At 31.9% G+C, this 15,782-nt stretch overlaps 2 protein-coding genes across 5 annotated transcripts; one reads left to right on the top strand and one right to left on the bottom strand.

The window, feature by feature from the left end:
• The first annotated feature begins 2,880 nt into the window (after window positions 1–2,880).
• Window positions 2,881–5,656, top strand: LOC123908535 (pentatricopeptide repeat-containing protein At1g12300, mitochondrial-like). 2 transcript variants are annotated; one of them, XM_045959203.1, is made up of 2 exons: window positions 2,881–4,630; window positions 5,528–5,656. In XM_045959203.1, the coding sequence occupies exon 1, from the start codon at window positions 2,966–2,968 to the stop codon at window positions 4,616–4,618; it is 1,653 nt and encodes a 550-aa protein (XP_045815159.1). In that variant the 5' UTR covers window positions 2,881–2,965; the 3' UTR covers window positions 4,619–4,630; window positions 5,528–5,656. The 2 variants fall into 2 exon arrangements, with proteins under 2 accessions (XP_045815159.1, XP_045815158.1); XM_045959202.1 differs by having other exon boundaries at window positions 2,881–4,607; window positions 5,528–5,635.
• A 101-nt stretch (window positions 5,657–5,757) lies between these two features.
• On the bottom strand, window positions 5,758–15,128 carry LOC123908537 (alpha-galactosidase-like). 3 transcript variants are annotated; one of them, XM_045959204.1, is made up of 16 exons: window positions 14,919–15,128; window positions 13,229–14,797; window positions 9,875–9,933; window positions 9,718–9,774; window positions 9,512–9,546; window positions 8,263–8,366; window positions 8,100–8,175; window positions 7,781–7,839; window positions 7,634–7,699; window positions 7,403–7,486; window positions 7,127–7,191; window positions 6,879–6,961; window positions 6,673–6,763; window positions 6,539–6,588; window positions 6,084–6,224; window positions 5,758–5,969 (listed from the first exon to the last, which is right to left on the bottom strand). In XM_045959204.1, exons 2-16 carry the CDS (start codon window positions 13,441–13,443, stop codon window positions 5,883–5,885), a joined length of 1,272 nt encoding a protein of 423 aa, XP_045815160.1. In that variant the 5' UTR covers window positions 13,444–14,797; window positions 14,919–15,128; the 3' UTR covers window positions 5,758–5,882. The 3 variants fall into 3 exon arrangements, with proteins under 3 accessions (XP_045815160.1, XP_045815162.1, XP_045815161.1); XM_045959206.1 differs by lacking the exon at window positions 14,919–15,128 and having other exon boundaries at window positions 13,229–13,412; window positions 13,645–13,762; XM_045959205.1 differs by lacking the exon at window positions 14,919–15,128 and having other exon boundaries at window positions 13,229–13,412; window positions 13,527–13,666.
• Between the last annotated feature and the right edge of the window lie 654 nt (window positions 15,129–15,782).

Genomic DNA, 15,782 nt, shown 5'->3' with positions numbered 1-15,782 from the left:
GCATAATGGTTTCCAGAATTTTTAAAACCATAAAAACACAATATTGATTTCAATAAACACATAAAACCATTTTATAATACAAATGGTTTCACTTTTTAACTCTCTGAAACCATTTAACCAGCATAATGGTTTCCAGGATTTTTAAAACCATAAAAACACAATATTGATTTCAATAAACACATAAAACCATTTTATAATACAAATGGTTTCACTTTTTAACTCTCTGAAACCATTTAACCAGCATAATGGTTTCCAGAATAATTGTAACGAAAATTCCTACTTATGGTTTCACTATTGTAACGAAAATTTATATTCTCGAGGAAAACATACAACCAGAGAGAGTGACTGGCCTCAAAGGGTCTCAAAATATTCAAATAATTTTGTATAAAATTCTGCGAATTTTTCAAGAAATATTAATATTTTTAATAACATTTCTTCCTCATTTAAATAATTAAAAATAGTTACAGGTGTCCAAAAATTCCCAAAGAGATACCCAAATTTCAATAAAATTATGTATTATTTTTATATAAAACAAAATTAAAAAAAAGGATTTCATAGGACCCACACGCGCCTCCACGCGCCTCAGCTGCGACTGGGCGTAGATGACGCGCACTGTTCATCTCCACCTTCACCCATTTCTGCAATTCGCGGGTCACGCGACCCGGTTTACCGACCCACACGCGAAACCATTAGTCTTGTTAAATGGTTTCAATATGTTAATTAATTAATATTGACTATGAAGGTAAAATAGATTTTTTGAATCCTTAAATTTCAGCAACAAGAGATGATTCTTGCCATGTTTCCCTGGACTAAGCACTTGTTCAAGTAAGCACTTATTTGATTAAGCTAAAAATAAAAACATAAAAATTAAACAAGTAGAGGGGGTGCAGAACGTAAGTCAGGAGGGTGCAGAAAACAAATACAGAAGTCCATTTGCAAGCCCAGTCCATTTTCAAAAAAAAAAAAGTAGAAAGGAAGAAACGATTCCGTGCGGCGCCAGTCCATGGCGCGTGATACAGATCTCAGATGTCGGCCTTCTGATCCATCCGATGGCTAGGATTTAACAAATTAAAATAGATCTGAGCCTTTAGATCATTTTATAATAATCTAACGGTCATGACTTAAAATTGGAGGGAGCCAATGACGCGTCGCCACGTCATCGTCTTCAACCTCCACCTTCTTCTTCCTCATGAAGAACATGAAGGGAAGCCATGAAAGCTTCAAAATACCTTCATGATCATAACAACAACAACAACACTAAATCTCAACCGAAAATTACGAGTGGGTATACCATTTTACTCGAAATTTAACGCTGATCATGAATCCATGCTTAGATTTCACAGTGGAGGTATAGATTTTAAAAAACGATTCAATCTTTAAAACCTAAAAAAACTGAAAACACTTATTTGAGCGAAATAAGCAAAATAAACGGTTGGAAAAGCTTGAGGACATGATTTGGAACATTAATCAATTCGAAACTTACTTAGTTTGACTTTTAATTCGAAACTTACTTACTTAGTTTGGGATTTTGAGATGATAACATGTTTCATCAAAATGTTTATGATCGGATGGTTGTGATTAACTTATGCACCATACATAAAATTGACCTTATGCATATTAACTTGTGCCTATATTGGTCCCTTAAAGATATTTTTAGTTTCATATTGGTCCCATAAAGAAAAAAAGTTTCGGTTTGGTCCCTTAAAGGTTGACCGTTTGTTATATTAGTCCATTCCGTTAATTTGTCAACCCCAAATGTATTAAGTGGACCAACATTATAGGTGGTCCACTATATACTTCAATACATTTTTTAATCTTAACCATTGAATTTTTTGAAAAAAAGTAAACCATTAGATTTTGCATGTCCACCAGATCTAGCCGTGCACCACCATGCTCTTCATCCTTCATCTTCTTCTTTCATTCCTTCATCCTACTCTACATAACTTCATCATTGAAAATCCAGAAAATAAATTTTAAAATAATAAAAATCTTAGCTTTTATCAAAATTTTAATTCTCAAAACAAAAATCCCTAAATCCCAAACTTCGCCCACATCTTAATTTTAACCCCCAAATTTGTAAGGTGCACCAACACGTTGCATACCCACAAACAAAACTCCTCATTTCCATTCTCATCACAACTTCAAATTTTTCTCATCCCATGATTTCATACCGATAACTTTTTATCATACCCATTTAATTTTTTTCTTCAACTCATTTTCAAATTACTATATTTTCCTTGTATTTTGCTTCCTTTTGTTTACAATTTCTGAAACACACTATTGATTCAATATTCTTCAACTATTGTTTGTTTGCTTGAAGCTTGATAGTCTATTATGATTTGTTTGCTTGAAGCTTTGAGAGAGAAAGAGATCGGCAGAAGAGAGAACACTGTAGAAGCTGCCGGATTTGGGATTCTAAACAATTTTTGTGTCTATTTTGTAAGCAATGTGAAAAGGGATATGAGTTTTGAAAAACTGTAGATTTAAGATCTGGGTTTAAGATCTTCATGAAGAAGATGGAGAAGGAGACGAAAGAAGGTTAATGAACCTAAAATAAACTAGGTGTTGATGGTTCACCGTAAGATACAATAGTGTTGCAAGATCCAATGAGTTTCTTTCTAACAAAAAAAAATCAATGTTCAAAATTTTAAAAATTAACAAGACATTTGATGGACCACTTATAGTTATACCGTATGACATTCCCAATTTAGTCAATAAAGACTAACGTTTTTGAAAAAAAAAATTAACGAAAAGGACCTTTTTGACTGACGAAGATGTCTTTAAGGAATATATCGAACCTTTTTGAGCAATGCGAAACCTAAAATATTTAAGCAATTTAGCCATGTATAATCGATTCCATAGTGATTGAACATGCAGAAAAGCATTTGATGTGGCAGACGCAGCGTGTATGAGACTATGAGTATGATCCTTAATCTATTCTCATTTTAAACCAAACAAACAAACAATGTCGTCGTTTTCAAGTTTGAGTATGAGTAAGTATGTTGCTGCTTCTCCTCATTTCGAAAACCCTAATTTGATTCGATTCTTCTCCTCTTCAACTACAACAACACTATACTCTCAATTCCACGACCAACGAAATCTCGTTTCCTTATTCAATCAAATGCTCCATCAGAAGAATCCTACACCACTCATCTTCCAATTTAACAAAATTTTAGGTTCCCTTGCCAAGCTCAATCACTACTCAACTGTTGTTTCACTTCATCGACAGATGGAATTAAATGGAATTTCCTCAGATTTAGTCACTTTGAGTATATTGATCAATTGTTTTTCTCAATTAGGTCAAATCTCTCTTTCCTTTTCTGTATTTGCCAACATTCTCAAAAAGGGTTTTCATCCAAATGTCATTACCTTTAATACACTCATCAAGGGTCTCTGTCTCAAAGGTCAGATCCATAAAGCATTCAACTTTCATGATAAGGTCGTAGCGCAGGGATTCCGGTTAGATCAAGTTAGTTATGGGACCTTGATCAATGGGTTATGTAAAGTTGGACAAACAAGAACAGCCCTACAACTGCTGAGACGAGTTGATGAGAAACTGCTTCAACCTACTGTGGTAATGTACAATGCAATTATTGATAGTATGTGCAAGGATAAACTTGTTAATCATGCTTTTCATTTATATTCTGAAATGATTGCTAAGAGAATTTCTCCTGATGTTTTCACTTACAATACTTTAATTAATGGCTTTTGCATCGTGGGTCGGTTAAAACAAGCAATTCATTTGTTTAATAAAATGATATCGGAAAACATCAACCATAATATTTATACCTTTACTACGTTGGTTGATGCATTTAGTAAGGAAGGAAGAGTGAAAGAAGCTAAAAATGTGTTTGCTATGATGATGAGAAAAGGTGTTAAACCTGATGTTGTTACTTATAACTCTTTAATGGATGGATATTGCTTAGCTAAAGAAATTAACAAGGCCAATGGTATATTCAACACTATGGCTCAGATGGGAGTGGCTCCTGATGTTCATAGCTACAGTATCATGATTAATGGATTTTGTAAGATTAAAATGGTAGATGAAGCCATCAATCTCTTCAATGAAATGCATTGTAGAGAAATTATTCCTGATACGATAACTTACAATTCCCTTATTGATGGTTTGTGCAAATCGGGAAGAATCTCATATGCTTTGGAGCTTGTCGATGAGATGTATGATAGAGGTCAACCTCCTGATATGTTTACTTACAATTCTATATTGGATGCTTTGTGCAAAAACCATCATGTTGACAAGGCAATTGCATTATTAACCAAAATTAAAGATATGGGTATTCAACCAGACCTGTGCACATTTAATATTCTTATTGATGGATTGTGTAAAAGTGGAAGATTGAATGACGCTCAAAAGGTTTTTGAGGATCTTCTGGTCAAAGGCTACAATCTTAATGTCTATACATATACTACTATGATCCATGGGTTTTGTAACGATGGGTTGCTTGATGAAGCATTGGCCATACTATCAAAAATGAAAGACAATAGTTGCATTCCAAATGCCGCAACGTATGAAATTATTATCCGTTCTCTATTTGATAAAGATGAAAATGATAAGGCAGAGAAACTTCTTCGTGAAATGATTTCAAGAGGTCTGTTGTAAGACTAAAACTAGGTATTATGATATTTATGTTTCAACATTGTTTCATCATTTCATTTGTGTAGTTGCTTCACTCAATGGAAATAAGGCTTTTGTCATTTCTTTTGGATAAGTGTGTTTAGGGAAATTGGTAGGACTTGAAAATTATTGATGTCATAAGAGTGTTGTTGGGTTCAGTTTGTACTAATTTTATTACACTTGCTCTAGCTGAATTTGATTGAGAAAATGATTGAATTTGGAAACGAGATTTAAGAATTTCATTGTTTGTTTGTATCTCGGTGCTTCCTATGATGAAATTGAAAATTCATTTCAATATTGATTGAGACAAGGAGTATGAATCAGCTAGTCTTGTGGTCGTCGTATACCAATGTATTTTAACCTATGAAGCACAGACACAGACACGGCCGAGACACTGACATGCCAACACCATGAATTATTTAAGAAAATGACGTAATTCAATGTAATTATATGTGTTGGTGTCGTGTCGGTGTCGGACCTGGACACTCCTAATTTGAGAAGTGTTTGTGCTTTATAGATTTTAGCCCTGAAATATGGAGTCTTATATAGAAATAAGAAAATGTGTAGTGTGCTAACGCGTAGAAATAAGAAAATGTGTAGTGTGCTAACTCATATTAATATCCTTTTAGCAACCTTTTTATTTGTGCAGATGGAACTATACTTATTTTGCTTAACATAGTAATCATGTGTAAGTGCTATTCCTTTTAAATACATCTATAGAGTTTATTTGTTTACTTTAGCGATCTGCTATATTGCCGTAGATCAAGAAAAACATGTAGCCCGCTTGGCTTTTTTCAGGTTTTTTTCTTCAATGTGGTCAGTGAACGGAGCAGGGCATTACTTTGGAAAATGCTTGCATTTACATGTGGGTTTGTCCTGTTTTTTTTTTTGCAGCAACATTGGAATGAGGGTTCTTCCAAAAGAAATGAGCATAGAAATGAGCAATATTGGAATATTCTGGAAATCCAGTATTAGAGATTTAAACAAAGCTTGAAGTTTGTGAACAGGAGCTCCATATTTTGGGGCTGTCCCATCTATCTTCCTGAAGGCTTCTAATATTTTGGTAAGCAATTAAATCTCTCATAAAGATCGAATGATTTACTTGAGCCATAAAAAAAACATAGTGACTGAAACACTGATAAGTACATTAGTGAATTAGAATCTCTATCAAGAATGGATGAACATTTCAACTATGTGGATATCCACTAAACATTCTATATTGTAGATTGCCTCTCAATATATTGAGAACTTAGCTGGGCGTCAGGATATACATCTTACAAGCATGTGATTCTAATTCAGCAGATATGTCTCCTGAAACTGATGATTGTGTTGAATGCTGCAAAATTCAATATAAATAGTCAAAAACTCAAAACATATAGGCATCTTTGTTCTTTGATGTTCTACATTCAAGTATCTCAAAAAACCAAATAAGTCAAACTATGTCGCTCACCAGCCATAAATCTCTTACATCAACCGAAGTTCCTGGTTCCAAATCTAGGTCAGACCAAGCTGCAGTTACCATTGCTTTCGATGAACTCCTATTCCATAAAACGACTGCTAGCCTGTTACCACTGAGAGGACTTGCCCAAACCTGCACATTTTCTTTTATATATCTTAGGATCTGTTTCTAGTCTTAGAGTATCTTAGATTATCTCCTACCTAAGAGTATCCTTGATTTCCCTAAAAACACATAGCTTCAAAAAGTTTATAAAGAAATTTCACATTACTAGCACAAGTGATTTTATCTTCAAGGAAACATATATTTTTGTGTGACAAGACAATTGCACTTTAGAACTAGGTTGGTGGCTGTATCATAGTTTTGCAGTTACATGACAACATATAAAAGTATTATAAAAAAAAAATGCTGAAATTCATCCCTAGTTTTATTGAACAACAGACACTAACCTCCAAATCATCATTACTTTTCACCTTCTTCCCTTGAACTCCTAGTTTGTCTGCGATACCACAAGGTGATTAGTATTAAAACTTAAAAGCATTGACTGTTAAGAGAGATTAGAGGGTTTTTAATTTGTTCATACCTTGGTTTACTGCAATTACTTCTGAGTTGCTTAGTAGTTCCTTTGTGGTGTCATCCAGTGCTCGAATGTCACAACCAATCAATAAAGGAGCCTATATATATAAAAAATGAAGTAGTTCTTATACGATGCACATGTATTTCTTCGAGGATATTATTGAAAATGGAGTAATCTAAACAGAAAGTATTAAAAAAATTGTTTCAAGTTACCTTAGCTAATGCCCATATGCTGAAATGGGCACGATATTCTTCTGTTGTCATGCCTCCATTTCCAATTTCAAGCATATCAGGATCTGTCCACCACAAAACAGAATCTGAAGTTTAATTTCTTCAGTATGACAGTAAATAGGTTGTTTGTTTTACTTATTTTGGTGAAAGAATCAGTTATTTAGAGTACTTGAAAAGTGTTATCATGATAAATATGTTCTAGAGATGTAGTATATTGTTAGTGGGATTACCATTCCAACCTCCAGGTCCAGCGTAAGAAGCCCATTTGTTATTTTGATCTGCGCGAGTTGTCATACTGCGGAGAAAGTATGATATGTTTCTCAAATAGAAAAAGAAGAAATGAAACAGAATAGTTCTAAATTGTCAAGTGTTTATTAGAGCATGAATATGATGCAAACATTTGCCAGGTTCTAAATTGAGTACAAGATAATGAACTTCCTCAAATTAGATTCATGTGATATTTGCATTGTAGAAAAATAAATGTGAATCATATCATTGATTCTGACCTCTCCCATTTATCTTCAATATCTCCTGTTGTTCTCCAACTATTTCCTACACTTTTTCCCCATATTGCCGGGTCTTCTGATCCCCTATGTTTGAGAATGCAATTAAGCATGAAAAAACTGTATGTCTCTTGCATTTTATATGAATATAGTGATTCCTTAAAGAATAAGTGAAGTTTATCAAAATAGATAACTCCTTCATCTACGAGAAACAGGATCACCAATTTGACTCACCATTCACACAAAGAGAAGAAGATTGGCCTTCCCGAGTTTAGTAAAGCTTCACTCATTCGCGGGTACCTATTTTTACAAAATGCATGAATTATAGATTTTTTAAGCATTTAGTTGGTCTCTTTATGCATTTGAAAGCCACATATGTACCTTTCTTTAGGGTCTATATTATTATTATCACAATTATCATACTTCAAATAATCAACTCCCTGAAGTAAATATGAAAGTTGATGTTAATTAAATTCATATAGTATATATGCATGTACATTAATATAATGCATCTGGTTCTTATTATAAGCGAAAATTTACTTATATACATTGAGTAACTAATGCATCTGGTGTATTTAATAGGTCAGATATATTAGTTACTCAATGTATCTAAAAAGTAAATTTTCTCTTATATTAAGGATTAGAGGTAGTGTGTGTGTGTGTGTGTATATATATATATATATATATGAATGCATATTACCCAGGAAGCAAATGTTTTTGCATCTTGATCTTCATACCCTAGTGATCCAGGCATTTTTTTACTGCATGTTAGATTTCTGCAGAGAAATTGTTAAGAGGTCAAAATGGTTGGCAAGTCATAGACATAATAAAATTGAAGTTTTAGTTTAACATGCGATAAATACCCTGCATCAGAATAGATCCCTAACTTTAGACCTTTGCTATGTACATAATCAGCTAGAGCCTTAATTCCTGAAGGGAATGTTGATGATTTGGCAACCAAATTACCCTGCTACCATTTTAAAATTGTCAATTGTAATTATAATAGAAATTAGTTATTATATCCTTTAAACTGCATACATGCACCGAACAATTCTTAGTTGGGTACAACCCCAAATACACAAATACAAATGAAAAAAAAAAAATTTAAATAATTTAGTCACATCATTTAATGTTGAAGTTATATGTGTGCGCCTAACATGTGTTATTTAGTGTTGTGTCTAGGTAAGAATTCCTCAACTTGCACCTTAGATTTTAGACTAGAATGATGTTACATTACACCATTACTTGTTTCTTAGATTTTAATCGAGAACCAAGGTCTTTTGAATTAAGTTACAATGATCTCAACTCCTTGAATGATGATATCTCAAGTTTAATGTAATCTTAAAATATTAAGAAAATTTATTTTTATCTTTCGAAGCCTCGATTCTGTTAACAACAAGGAGAAGAACAGAGCAGGGGAAACCAAAATTCAAGAACAACAAGATGAAGAAAATAGAACACAAATTAAAACAAAAAATCATGTCCTGAAATATCAATTTCAGGTTCAGAAAGAAGAGATCAAATTAAAGAAAATCATGTCTTGAAATATAATTTTAGGTTCAAGGGTATTGTTTTATTGTGTATCTTATTATGAATTGTTGTGTGGAGTTGTAGTTCTTGCTTTGAAATTGGGTAATCAAAATAATAATGAAGATAAGGTGTTTGTGTTATTAGCTAGTCCAATTTTTGAGGCTCTTGTTGGAGAACAAAATAATAAGCACGTTCAATGTATTTCTGCTTTTTGTCTTGCCACCATCATTCACAACACACACCAACCTCCTCTTCGCCTCTTGCACAACATATTGAATAGGATTCTCGAGTTGCTTAAGAACCCACATTTTATGGCTAAACATGCACTCATTGAGTCGAATAGGTGTTTTGAACTCTACTGGCATGCACTACATGATTCAACTATAAGTAAATGCACTAAATTATCTATTGTGTGATTTCGGTACCTAGGATACGAAGGTAAGCAAATTCGTATTACACTTACCGAATTGGTTTTAAGGGCAAACTGATCAAGATGGGGTCTGGGGGTATTATAGGGGGGGTCTAAAAAGCAATTTTCAAATATTAATATTACCGGTCAATCCAAAAGTAAGAAAAAATTACCTTTGAATCTCGATTAAGTTCACCCCAACAATCATCTAAAAGTTAATAAAAAGAAATACATCAATACTATTTCTTTATAAATAAATATATGAACAAATTTTATAGAAGAATAAATAGAAATATAACAAAAATAATGATAATAACAAATTAACAATAATGTTGTCAAAACAATACATACGTAAAAAAAATAAAAAATATTGTCTTACCTAGGTTAATATATTGATAACCTAGATCAGCAAGGCCTGTTGACACCATAGCATCAGCTGTAACAAATAAAATTAAATATGTCATAGAAAAAAATGTCTACAATTACAATAAAAAAAAAACTTTTATTAGTGAATTTAGAATTTATAGTTAAGTTACCTGTTTCTTTGATCAAGTCCTCAGTAATATCACATTGAAAATGGTTCCAGCTATTCCACCTAATTTTTTACATTAATAATTGGTCATTCATATATTTGCAAGAAATGTACAGGTACAGCTAAATGAAGTATATTCTTTTTTAAAAAGGGATATTTAATTACATATGAAATTTCAATGCTGCAGAAAAGAAAGAAACTCTCAAATGATATTTTTCCGATATAATGAAATTATATAGCAAAGCTTTTATGGGTCGCAGGTTGGAAAAATTCTCTTCCCACCCTACATTTCTTTTATCCCACTGAAATTTCAATTTTGTCCATGTAAAGAAAGTTTGGAATGTATTTTTCGAAAAAAATTTGCCGGGAAAATAATATTTTATATTAGAAAAAAATTTGAAATTTTTTTTTCAAACTTTTTATGCGTGAGCAAATTTGGGATTTCAGGGAGAATAAAAGAAATGTGGGGGGAAGAGAATTTTTTTTCTAATATCTATTATCTCTAGTCAAATGAGTGGGAAGAAAAAAAAAAGAATTAACAAGATGATTTTCAATAGTGGGTACTTATTTTTTAAGTACCGGCATCTAATAAATATTCTCATTGGAACAAAACACAAATAAGTACCTACTGATTCTACAATAAATAATGATACTTATATTATTTTTTTGGGATCCATTTATAATGATGTAGAGTTATTGGTGAGATGTGTTATTCGTTGGACCTATTTAGAATTTTTTTTAAGAGGTGTTGGGTTGGAGGAATTGAGTGCTTATTAGATACTATTATTAAAAAAATTATAAATGAGTGATGTGTACACGTGAAATCCACTTAAATACTGAAAATGAGTAGCTTCATTATGGATCCTCTATTCATTTTATTTAAAAAATAGCATTTAATATTATTTCAAGGCTTAATTAGTTTAATGACCTCTTAAAGACATTTTAGGTTTCACAATGGTCCCTTAAAGAAAAAAAAGGTTCGGATTGGTCCCTTAAAGACATCTCCGTTAGTCATTTTGGTCTTTTCTGTTAATTTTTAACAAAAAACGTTAAATGATGCACAAAAACATTGTTCCTCTTCTTCCTCCATTCTTCTTCATCTTTTTCGTAAACATCATAAAAAATATATTCAAATCTTCAATCAACATTCAAACAAACCCAAAATTCATCTTCTTCCTCAATTTTTCATCATCATTTTCTTCCTCAATTTGTCTCTTCAATTCCCTTTTTTGTCTCTTTGACCTAACCGCCACAACCACTCATACTCCATCACCATCATCAATAATAACAATAAGGTTGAGTTTGATGAGATTGAATTTGGAAAGTAAAGATGAAATCCAAGGTTGGGTTTGTTGGGAATGGAGGAAGTATATGAAGAAATTGAAACAAAAATTTGTTGGTGATCGTGCACTCTTAGAATTGGTGGACATGTAAAATCTAATGGTTGTTTTTCTTTCAAAAAGATTCAATTGTTAAGATTAAAAAATATATTGTGGTATATGGTGGACCACCTTTAATGTTGGTCCACCTAATACATTTGTGGTTGATAAATTAACGAAAGAGAAGAATGTAATAACAGAGATGTCTTTAAAGGATCAATCCGGATTTTTTTTCCTTTAAGAGACCATTGTGAAACCTAAAATGCCTTTAAGGGACCAACAAATTAATTAAGTCTTATTATTACTATTATATTAAATGTATTTTTAGTGATATAGTAGGTCAAACCGATTAATAGTATCCAACTAAAATAATTAGTCATCGTGAAGTAAACACCTAGCCGATGTTCTTGCATTAAAGGGTCATCAAGCGAATTTTTACCCTTCTATGTTAGATGTTATTAGTCCTAATATTAATTTGCTTCTTGATAAAGACTTAAAGAGAGTATGTTCCTCTGTAGTCAGACCTTAGTTTTTTTTTATCTTCCTTATCTTATTAAAAAAATATTAATCATCAATATTATCTCCCAGTTGAACTTTGCATTATCATGATATACTTTTCTTTATAAATTAAATCATGTTAAACAAAAAGAAGAATTAATACATGTGGGTTAGTGCAATAAACAATTATGGAACAAGAACCAACCAACCAACTAAAGATTGTTTTTATTTTGATTTGATGTCTTATAGTTTTGGTTTAGATGAAATCAATGTATATCCAACAATACACCTATATATAGGTGTATATAACTCCTAGCATGAACCATATTATTTTGTGGAATAAAGTTCTCAAAGTCCTTTTCATATCCGTCGGTGGTTAAGTTTAACAAGGAATGAATAATCTTCAAACACAAAACTAAAATATGTATTGCAACTTTATCAATTACAAGACACATGCCACCATCATAAGATAACACTTACATCAACACCATGTGCTAGTTAACTCACCAACTTGGATGTATAGTATATTTTTTGACCAAGAAATTTGGATGTAGTATAACAAATGGTGTCATCCAACATATAGGAAGATAATATTTTATAGATTTGTGCTAAAGAATAAGATATCAAGATTTGATACAGATCTTCTTCATCTATTTTTTTGTTCATAACAAAATTATTTGATTAGGCACATTCATCTCTCAGTGATTTAATTTTCTTCCAACACTATTAGAATTGATCATTGATCAATTATAAATATATGTCTCATGTTTTAATACATTGTTGAATAATTTATCTCATCTCAAACCCTAAATTTTGGGTTCGAGTGGGGTGAAAAAACTGGTGCAATCGCAAGTTTGTAGTTGTCTGATCAAAATTTGACGTTCCAGATTTCAATCTTAAAATTTAATATTAAATAAAAAGTAAAAATATTGTCTTAAGATCTGAACGATTCTGAAATATTGACTGCACCTGACTATACTCACAGGTGACTGCACTTAATCTAATTCGCTCTTCCTCGTGCAATATCAATATCTCCATTAGCTCAAAAATGTTCAAGCAATCACTAATTGTAGATTATAGAGCTTATATGATTATTTTTATTTTAACAAAAGGGCTAGCAACCCAAAAGACTGCGACGGAAAACGACAGCTGAAGAGTCAACCACGACAAAATCTAAAACGACTTTGTGATTAAAATAAAAATTCCCGCGTAGAACGATCAATAGAGGTTTCAAACTTTGCCGACCTATTTGCAACTTAATTCGTGTCTCGAAACACTTGAGACCAGAGAGTAAGTTCCCCCAAGGGAAAGAGCTTATATGATTTAATTGAAGATCATAAGTATTCTATTTTTTTTCAATAGGTGATCATAAATATTCTATTAGTACATTCAAAGAATCAATAAAAGGATTTACCAAAAAAACAAAAAAAAATCAATAGATGGAAAATTTCATGAAAAAAAAGGAAGAAAAAGATGCTTACCCCATCGGGGGTGTCCGGCCAAGTCCATTAGCAATCATGGCTCTTCTATGTTGCTCTCTAAATTCGACGACTTCTTCTTGGGTTGTGTTCAATAATAAACGAGCATACGAAGAACTTGCATTAGTCAATAACACAAGAAGACACAAAACAAGCTCTTTCATCATGGATATCTTGAAGCTCCAACCTAAATATGAATATTGAATTGCCATAGACATAGAAGGTTAGGTTATATCAAAGAATTGAAGAAATAGAAGTATAAAGGAAGAAGAAGAAGAAAAAAGCATGGCCGGTGGCTTACAATATAATTCAAATAATTATTAATGATAAAAAGCAAAGATATAGATATCAATAATGTTAACTCAGAAGAGTACATATATGATGAAAATGGATGGACCAATGTTGGAAGAGTGAATTACAATTTATAGAGCAATAAGTGAGCTAGGTTTGGTTTGGTGAATCATAATAATGGACAAGCTTGTCTGCTCCACGGATATAACAATGTAGTAATTTACTATATACTGTATTACTTTATTATACTTTTTATCCTTTATTATTTTCTTCAATCAATAACTGATGGAATTAATTTAATAATTTAATCATATAACATGCTCTCAATAACAAAGATTAAAACCATAATCTTACTTTAGTGCGGAAGCCAAATAAACATAGGAGCATGTATCTTTAAACAGGATCTACGACATGTTGATTTATCAAGATTATAGTAATAGTAATAGGAATACCTGGATGATGAATCCATTAGATGAACTAACCGTAGAGTCTCTCGGTAACAATCCTGAAACACAAAGAGAGAGACGAACGACGAGCATCCGTTGGCTTGTGGTTCTTCCTCAACCGGTACCCTAATGCCTTGAATTCTCTTCAGATGGGGAGAAGAGATTATTTGCTCATGTACGGTATATTGGGGACCATAGCCTATATATAGTGTGATGGCCAATTAGGGTTCCCATTATTCCGAAATGGACCATCCTGACATCCACTCATATTGAGCCCATATCCAATTAATTAATTACTTAATTAATTCTAAATAGAAATCTAATTAGCCTGTTAACTTTATTTGATCACTTAATCAATTAAGGCTCCCAATTGATAAATAGCTAATATAATTATATAAAGATATTTGCCCACATAAAATTATGGTTTAACTATACATTTGGTCCCTTACGTTTATTTTAGGTTTCAATTTGGTCCCTTACGTTTAAAAAGTATCAATTTGGTCCCTTACGTTTATTTTAGGTTTTAAGTTAGTCCTTTCCGTTAATTTTGTCACATGTGGCAGTCAATTTGCATATGTGGACTCAAACAAGCCAGGTTATTAAGTGATGGAAAGCAAAAGTTTGTAATGCAAGCTTCATGGAACAAAAATGCTTTTGCAAATAGCTCTAGTGTCGACCTATATCAGTATGAGCTTACCTCGTGTAAAGTAAAATTCCGATTGACTTCCTCTACCTTGTTCTCCAGCTCCATAATTCTGCTCTGGAGCTCCTTTTCCTTCTTCATAGATGAAGTTGTAGAAGTTTCCAAGGCAGTTTCCTTTGACTTTACCAGACCCTGCCATAAAATGCGGAAAATGATGAACATATAGAATATTACTAGAGAAAACAGCATTCAGAGATCAAGAATTTTTCTCAAACAATCTATCTTTTCATATCATTGATGCTAGAATAATTACCTCAAGCATTTTTATTTTCTCTCTCATACTTGCCATTTCTTTTGAATTCTGAGGACTGGAAGCAGTTTTTTTGTTGATTGGACTGGTTTTAGTACCATCAGAAAGTTGGTTGCGGCCGCTAGTATCCCTGAACCTCTTCTCAATGCTAGTTAATGCATCGCCCTTCTTCTTTATTTCGCTCTTTAGCAACTAAGTTAAATTTATGAAAACCTAAATTTAGACATGTTAATTTTGCTGTTTTCTACCAATTAAACACATGAACTATATGACACATAAGTTGTAATTTAAATTAACTAGAATTCCAATAATAATAGTAATAATAAGAATAATAATGATAATAATTAAGTTTAACTAAAAATCATACATGATATTGCATAAAAGTTTTAGAATTCTTATTTAATTCATTTTCTAAATTTAGCTGAAAATCATACATGGTATTAGAGTTTAATGTTTATACAACCTAAATGTGAAAAATTTCGGTGTCTATAAATCACAACCCATCATATAGTATGACATTAGAAATAGTTATAATTAAAACTCAATATTTGAATAATTTAATGATTTTGATCGATAGTGTAAAAAATTATACTGATAATGTTTAAGAATTAAATTCAAGTCATAAATATGATACTCCCATCTCTAATTATAAATTTCTTTTGAAGAATTTTTTTGTCCTTAAATATAAACTCTTATGCAATTTACTAGGACTAAAACACACCTCATTATTACTACTAATTTATCTTAGAATATGAAAAATTAAAATATCATATTAATATATAGAGTAGGATTTTTGAAAGATCAACATATAAAATAAACAAATTACATTGATTAACCGTTTTACTTAAAATATACTACTCCCTCCGA

This window comes from Trifolium pratense, linkage group LG2, assembly GCF_020283565.1.
Source record: "Trifolium pratense cultivar HEN17-A07 linkage group LG2, ARS_RC_1.1, whole genome shotgun sequence".
NCBI lineage: Eukaryota > Viridiplantae > Streptophyta > Magnoliopsida > Fabales > Fabaceae > Trifolium > Trifolium pratense.
Note: the sequence above shows the minus strand (reverse complement) of the source record. Positions and strands in the feature narration are given on the sequence as shown.